The 8,419-nt window shown below is 36.0% G+C and overlaps 1 protein-coding gene across 1 annotated transcript in view; it reads left to right on the forward strand.

The window, feature by feature from the left end:
- Nucleotides 1-7,965, forward strand: part of LOC103515629 (kelch domain-containing protein 4) — a 16,580-nt gene extending 8,615 nt beyond the window's left edge. Inside the window, exons 6-11 of the mRNA XM_026828259.1 lie at nucleotides 3,821-4,042; nucleotides 4,958-4,986; nucleotides 5,988-6,186; nucleotides 6,998-7,085; nucleotides 7,273-7,468; nucleotides 7,671-7,965. Coding sequence (XP_026684060.1) covers nucleotides 3,821-4,042; nucleotides 4,958-4,986; nucleotides 5,988-6,186; nucleotides 6,998-7,085; nucleotides 7,273-7,378 — 644 coding nt within the window. The 3' untranslated portion in view covers nucleotides 7,379-7,468; nucleotides 7,671-7,965. The remainder of the gene's footprint in view (nucleotides 1-3,820; nucleotides 4,043-4,957; nucleotides 4,987-5,987; nucleotides 6,187-6,997; nucleotides 7,086-7,272; nucleotides 7,469-7,670) is intronic.
- Nucleotides 7,966-8,419: the final 454 nt, after the last annotated feature.

Raw genomic sequence — 8,419 nt, forward strand, 5'->3', positions numbered from 1 at the left:
AATTCGTACTTTCTTCAAATTTTGAATTTCTTTTGGATTCGTACTTTCTTCGAATTTCGAGTTAATTTTGGATTCGTACTTACTTCGAATTTCGAGTTAATTTTGGATTCGTACTTTCTTCGAATTTTGAGTTAATTTTGGATTCGTACTTTCTTCGAATTTTGAGTTAATTTTGGATTCGTACTTTCTTCGAATTTTGAGTTTATTTTGGGTTCGTACTTTCTTCAAATTTGGAATTTTTTTTTTTTTATTCGTACTTTCTTCGAATTTCGAGTTAGTTTTGGATTCGTATTCGTACTTTCTTCGAATTTTGAGTTTATTTTGGGTTCGTACTTTCTTCAAATTTTGAATTTCTTTTGGATTCGTACTTTCTTCGAATTTTGAGTTAATTTTGGATTCGTACTTTCTTCGAATTTCGAGTTCATTTTGGATTCGTACTTTCTTCGAATTTTGAGTTAATTTTGGATTCGTACTTTCTTCGAATTTCGAGTTAATTTTGGATTCGTACTTTCTTCGAATTTTGAGATAATTTTGGATTCGTACTTTCTCCGAATTTCGAGTTCATTTTAAATTCGTACTTTCTTCGAATTTTGAGTTCATTTTGGGTTCGTACTTTGTTCAAACTTTGAATTTCTTTTGGATTCGGACTCTCTTCGAATTTTGAGTTCATTTTGGATTCGTACTTTCTTCAATTTTGAGTTTCTTTTGGATTCGTACTTTCTTCAAATTTTGAGTTTATTCGTTTTGGATTTGTAGTTTCTTCAAAATTCGATTTTCTTTTAAATTTGTAGTTTCTTCAAATTTAGAGTTTCTTTTGAATTTGTTTTAAATTTATAGTGCCTTCAAATTTTGAGTTTCTTTTGAATTTGTAGTGTCTTCAAAATTTGAATTTCTTTTGAATTTGCAGTGTCTTCAAATTTCGAGTTTCTTTTGAATTTGTAGTGTCTTCTTCAAATTTCGAGTTTCAACAAATTTCGACTTTCTTTCGGATTCATACTTTCTTCAAATTTTTATTTTGAATTGATTCGTTATTCGTTTGAATTTTGAGATCTCCATTCCGATTTGGAAATGTTGCGGGTTGCTTTGGAATTTTGAATTTTTCACTTTCATAAATTTACTCTGGGATTGTAGTTTCTTTTAAATTTTGATGTTCGGATAACTTGCACTGGAATTTTCATAGGTAGGTTGGGATGCTGTAATATGGACATTTTGGATTCGTACTTTCTTCGAATTTTGAGTTCATTTTGGATTCGTACTTTCTTCGAATTTTGAGTTAATTTGGATTCGTACTTTCTTCGAATTTTGAGTTTCTTTTAGATTCTTAATTTCTTCAAATTTTGAGTTTCTTTTAGATTCGTACTTTCTTCAAATTTTGGATTCGTACTTTCTTCGAATTTTGAGTTAATTTTGGATTCGTACTTTCTTCGAATTTTGAGTTAATTTTGGATTCGTACTTTCTCCGAATTTTGAGTGAATTTTGGATTCGTACTTAATTTTGGATTCGTACTTTCTCTGAATTTGGAGTTCATTTTGGATTCGTACTTTCTTCAAATTTTGAATTTCTTTTGGATTCGTACTTTCTTCGAATTTCGAGTTAATTTTGGATTCGTACTTTCTTCGAATTTCGAGTTAATTTTGGATTCGTACTTTCTTCGAATTTGGAGTTCATTTTGAATTCGTACTTTCTTCGAATTTCGAGTTCACACTTTCTTCGAATTTCGAGTTCATTTTAAATTCGTACTTTCTTCGAATTTTGAGTTAATTTTGTATTCGTACTTTCTTCGAATTTTGAGTTAATTTTGGATTCGTACTTTCTCCGAATTTGGAGTTCATTTTGGATTTGTACTTTCTTCAAATTTTGAATTTCTTTTGGATTCGTACTTTCTTCGAATTTCGAGTTCATTTTGGATTCGTACTTTCTTCGAATTTCGAGTTCATTTTAAATTCGTACTTTCTTCGAATTTCGAGTTAATTTTGGATTCGTACTTTCTTCAAATTTTGAATTTCTTTTGGATTCGTACTTTCTTCGAATTTCGAGTTAATTTTGGATTCGTACTTTCTTCAAATTTTGAGTTAATTTTGGATTCGTACTTTGTCCGAATTTTGAGTTAATTTGGATTCGTACTTTCTTCAATTTTGAGTTCATTTTGGATTCGTACTTTCTTCGAATTTCGAGTTAATTTGGAATTCGTACTTTCTTCGAATTTTAAGTTAATTTGGATTCGTACTTTCTTCGAATTTCGAGTTAATTTGGATTCGTACTTTCTTCGAATTTCGAGTTAATTTGGATTCGTACTTTCTTCGAATTTTGAGTTAATTTTGGATTCGTACTTTCTTCGAATTTGGAATTCATTTTGGATTCGTACTTTCTTCAAATTTTGAATTTCTTTTGGATTCGTACTTTCTTCGAATTTCGAGTTAATTTTGATAGGTAAAACTTGGATTTTAGGATTATTGAGATATTGGGAAAATCCTACATTGCTGCAGTGAGCATTAAAGTTGTGACATAATAACACAAAGAATCTGCATTTACATAATTATGGTCACTCATCTGAGTACTAACCACACGCAACGTTGCTTACCTTAAGTGATTCTTCTGATACTACGTACTAACTTCAATGTGCTGTCTTTGGCTTAATCTTTGGTTTGATACTAGCTTTTTGCCTAAGGTTCAGTTGAGGTTTTTAGTAAGCAGTTTTAATGCAGGGTTTTAACCTTTTTCGAATTTTGAGTTCATTTTGGGTTTCGAATTTTGAGTTTTTTTTTAGATTCGTACTTTCTTCAAATTTTGAATCTCTTTTGGATTCGGACTCTCTTCGAATTTCGAGTTAATTTTGGATTCGTTCTTTCTTCGAACATTGAGTTCATTTTAGATTCGCATTTTTAGTTAATTTTGGATTCGTACTTTTTTCAATTTTGAGTTTCTTTTGGATTCGTACTTTCTTCAAATTTTGAGTTTATTCGTTTTGGATTTGTAGTTTCTTCAAATTTAGAGTTTCTTTTGAATTTCTTTTAAATTTATAGTGCCTTCAAATTTTGAGTTTCTTTTGAATTTGTAGTGTCTTCAAAATTTGAATTTCTTTTGAATATGCAGTGTCTTCAAATTTCGAGTTTCTTTTGAATTTGTAGTGTCTTCAAATTTCGAGTTTCTTTTGAATTTGTAGTGTCTTCTTCAAATTTCGAGTTTCTTTTGAATTTCAAATTTCGAGTTTCAACAAATTTCGACTTTCTTTCGGATTCATACTTTCTTCAATTTTTTATTTTGAATTGATTCGTTATTCTGTTTTGAACGTTTTTGGTTTGAATTTTGAGATCTCCATTCCGATTTGGAAATGTTGGGGGTCGCTTTGGAATTTTGAATTTTTCACTTTCATAAATTTCCTCTGGGATTGTAGTTTTTTTTTTAAATTTTGTTGTTCGGATAACTTGCACTGGAATTTTCATAGGTATGTTGGGATGCTGTAATATGGAAGGTGTCTTGTTGAATTTTCAATTTTCATACTGTCTGTAAATGGTATTGTTTCTTTTGAATGTCGATTCTTCAAATTTCCTGAATTTTGTCGGTTGTTTGTTTTAATTTTTAGTCTGAGTAATGTGAATGTATCAATGTAGACTGGATTTTGTTTATACTACATAAGTATTTGATTTTTTTTTTTTAACAAGAAATAGCTAATTTCATATTGGCTTCATTTTTGCTGATTTTGTGGCTAGTTTATGATATGGTTGAAAATGAGATATTTTTCCCCCCTTTATTTTGGCTATAGTGAAAGTCGCTACAACAAGATCATCGTCTAACCGTAGCTTTTCCCCCTTTTTGCAGAAAATGATTTCGAGAACGGGAAGTGGAAGTGGAGTCGCGTGAAGGCCGGCGGAGTGAAGATCTCGCCGCGCAGTAGTTTCCCCCTGTGTGCCGCTCCGCCGCATTGGGCGTATGCATTCGGGGGAGTCATGGACATGGAGGAGGATGAGGAAGAGGATTTGGACAGCGTGTTCTATAATGATCTGTATGTTCTGAATCTGGACACGCTTACCTGGCGAACTGGTGAGTTTTTATCATTGTTTGTTGTTGGTTGGTGGTGATGTTGTTGTGGTTGTTGTTGTTTTTTTTTTTTTTTTTTCCCCCGGAATTCGAACCCGGGACCTCCAGCATGTAAGACTACTTCGTGATACCCACTCGGCCTGTGTGAAGTAGATTTTGACTTGACGATTTTTCCTTTAGTTTATAAGGTCAAGTCTGTCTCCCTGTTACTCTGAAATAGACCTTCTTTACTTTCTTTATCCTATAGGAAGGAAAGTAATGTAATCGGGTCAAAATTTCGATGGTCAGTTTTTAGTGCCAAAACACGTTTTGAGGTCCGAGCCTAGCCTAAATCCAAAGTTTCAGTCATTGGTCCGTGTGTGTGTCTGTCTGTAAACAATATCTCGAGAACGGTAAGAGCTAGAGACGTGTAATTTGGTATGTAGATGTCAAATGTGACAAGGATGCGACACAAAACTTTTGGTTAAGATCGGTGCAACGGTTGGTGGTATTTTACCGCTTTTTGGCGGTTTTCGGTGTAATTTAACAATATCTCGGGAAAGGTATGAGCTAGAGACTTGAAATTTGGTATGTAGTTCACAAATGTGACAAGGGTGCAACTCAAAATGTTTCGTTGAGATAGGTGCTGCGGTTGATGGTATTTTGACCGCTTTTTGCGGTTTTCGACCGTTTTTTGGCGGTTTTCAGCTATACTGACTAATATAGGTTAGAGATATTGTAAAAGTTACAATAGAACAACACCCAAATAAGCATTCAATAGGATAAGGAAAGTCGTGTGATGTTCACACCAGATTTTTTGGATTTCTATTATGTGTGTACATCCCACCGATAAAGTTCGACGTATGGAAGATAGACGACATTTCTTTGAAGTTTTTAGAGATACTGTCAATTTACCTCATTTTTTGTCTACTCCCACAGGGCTGGAACAAAATTTTAACCATAGAACCGCTCGTCTCTAATAACTGTCAACACAAACCCATGTTGTAGAGTAATAAAAATAAAAACCCTAAACCCTATGTTTCGTTTGTAAGTAGTCTTAATATTCTATTCATTTAGCTAGATATTTCAACACTTTAACTGCCGCTATTTGTATCAACTACGAAGAGTGACTTTCATGAACTTTTTTCCAATAGGGAAAGGCAGTTAAGCTCTCAAAATTTGAAGACAATTAATTGGAAAATTCGCATCGGATTTTTCTGAAAATCATGCCAACATGCCTAGATCTTACATAATCAAATAGTCAAATACGTCAAGGACAATTTTAGCCAAACTTAGTTTCTTACATTGTGAAATAGATGAGGTTCCTTCTCGGGACGGCTGGCTTTCTCCTATCCTGTCTTTCTTCTCTCTTCCCTTTCGGGGCGATAAGACCTTAGCAGTTACAGTTCCGTTTATCAAACCTCTTTTTTTTCCTTAAGGCATGGCCGTTCATGTCACTCATCCATTTAGTGGTCTTGCTCGGCGTAGCTTAACAAAAACGAACCGGAAAATAGCCTATGACCTTCACGGGAGTGCAAGCAATAAGTTGACAAAGTTTCATAGCAATCGGATGAGCGGTTTGGCCAGGCATAAAGTTCGAACACACACACACACACACGCACTAATTTTTATATATTAGATGTTTTTGTTCAACTCTTGGATTAAGCAATCTGATTTTTTTTACTATTTTGTAAATTTTTGACATCAACCAATCAGATTGCTCCGAGAGTTGAAATATAACATATAACCGAGTTTAAACTCCGATTGTGGCCTTATTATTATTATTATTATTAAACGATTGGATCAAACTTTATTTACAGAATAAATATTTTTACAGATGGTAACATAATGTACATATAAATACAAAATAAAGTTTGATCAAGGGTGGGGTTAATGCCTATGGCATTCTCTACCACCCCAGGCCCACCCTTGGCCTTACACTTCATATTGGACTTAATTTTATTTTTAGGTGACCATGGGTCCTGCAAGCAAGAGTGCGGGAGTAGGTGGTCCCAGCAGTACTGGAGGTGGCCCAGACACGGCAGTATTTACACCGCGGCCCCGTATGTCGTGTGGAATGGCGGTGAAGCATGGGGTGCTGTACGTGTATGGAGGGCTTTATGAACAGGATGAGGTGCAATACACGCTGGCTGATTTCTATGCTTTAGGTGAGATATCTTTTTATTGCCCATATGGTCACTCGTGTCAGCTCCCATGGCGTAGTGGTCACTGCGCTCGCCTTGCACGTGGGAGACCCGGGTTCGATTCCCGGCGGGGTCAAGAAATTTGTATCATCCAAATGATTGATTCCGTGACTGGCTGTTGCGGGGCCCACTCAGCCTCGTGAGGAAAATGAGTAGCTATGACATATAAATGCGCATAGCGACCTGCCCACTCAGCCTCGAGAGGGAAATAAGTAGCTATGACATATAAATGCGCATAGCGACCGATGCCAGCATGGTAGGTAAAAATTGGATGGTAGGATTATTGAGATATTGGGAAAATCCTACAATGCTGCAGTGAGCACCAAAGTTGTGACATAATAACACAAAGAATCTGCATTTACATATGGTCACTCATCTGAGTACTAACCACACGCAACGTTGCTTACCTTAAGTGATTCTTCTGATACTACATACTAAATTCAATGTGCTCTTCCTGGCTTAATCTTTGGTTTGATACTAGCTTTTTGCCTAAGGTTCAGTTGAGGTTTTTAGTAAGCAGTTTTAATGCAGGGTTTTAACCTTCCAGACAAAAGTGATGCATTCAACATGCGACCTATTACCTATCTTTTTTTTTTTTTAGGTAGGTATGTTACCATGATGGACCCGTGATTTCAGCATTGTTGATGTCTCTCCAACGCTGTAGGTCGCAAAGCTTGAATATATCTCTATCTTGAGCTACTCTCATTCAGAGTTGTCCTACTGAGTCTTAAGGTAGATAGGTTTTTCTTGAAAAAAATTATGGTTGACATTTCAGACTTGAAGAAACTGAACGAATGGACCATCATCCTGGAAGACAATCTTCTCAATCATGACTGGCATAAGGAAGAAAGCTCGGATACAGATGATGAAGATGATATATCCGAAGATGAGGAGGATGAAGATGATGATGAAGATGAAGATAGTGATGAGGAAATGGAAGAGTCATGAATGTGTGCGAAATGACTCCAAGACATGCGTTTTGAACTCAGAAGACTATGTTTCTGAAGAGGACATGAAGAGTTTTTTGACATGTGTGAGGCTTGAGGCAACGGATGAAGATGATATATCCGAAGATGAGGAGGATGAAGATGATGATGATGATGATGATGATGAGGATGAAGATGAAGATAGTGATGAGGAAATGGAAGAGTCATGAATGTGTGCGAAATAACTCCAAGACATGCGTTTTGAACTCAGAAGACTATGTTTCTGAAGAGGACATGAAGAGTTTTTTGACATGTGTGAGGCTTGAGGCAACAGATACAGATGATGAAGATGATATATCCGAAGATGAGGAGGATGAAGATGATGATGAGGATGAAGATGAAGATAGTGATGAGGAAATGAAAGAGTCATGAATGTGTGCGAAATGACTCCGAGACATGCGTTTTGAACTCAGAAGACTATGTTTCTGAAGAGGACATGAAGAGTTTTTTGACATGTGTGAGGCTTGAGGCAACCCTACTGCTATGGGGCATATTAGGCTTATATCTTATATCGCCATTTTTGGGTTTTGGCTGGGATTTCAACCTCAATTGTCCTCCAGCCCACCCCTGTGGCTGAGTGGTTAAGAGTTTCAAGTTTTAACGCTTGCTTAACATGGAATCCCGGTGATGGGTTCGACTCCCGCCCTTGGTAGAAATTTGATTAGAATTGCGGCCTCTCAAAATCATGTTATATTGTTGTTGTTGTTGTTGTAGCGGCTTTAGCTTTCGCCGAACGGCGATAGCAGAATAAAGAAAAGATGTCTTTTTGTATCTGCTATACACTCGTGTGGTCTGTGCCATAGCATGCTCATTCCGTAGTATGTCCCCCAATAAATTGGCGAAAAGAGACACAATACTTCCCTTTTAGGTGCTGGGTCAACACGAGAACACCAGAAAGTAACCCGTTGAAAAATGATATTGCAATCGAAAAAGGAGTACAATTTTTCATCATCGATGGATGGTTTGGCTTAAGGGTATTCCTTCGCTTGGTTTACTGATTTGGCCGAGGATAGGTACTAACTACTAATACATACGTGTGGATTCGGGAGGTACTCGATCACAAATTGCTGGTTCCAGAGGGGTACCAAACCGAACACTTACGTAATCGACCACATTTGGACTCGTCTGAATTTGGTGTACGATAGTCATCGACCTATACATAGCTACCAGAATACGAGCTACTTACTTATACAGAAAGATATATTCTTCTT

Source organism: Diaphorina citri, unplaced genomic scaffold (genome assembly GCF_000475195.1).
Source record: "Diaphorina citri unplaced genomic scaffold, Diaci psyllid genome assembly version 1.1 scaffold1383, whole genome shotgun sequence".
NCBI lineage: Eukaryota > Metazoa > Arthropoda > Insecta > Hemiptera > Psyllidae > Diaphorina > Diaphorina citri.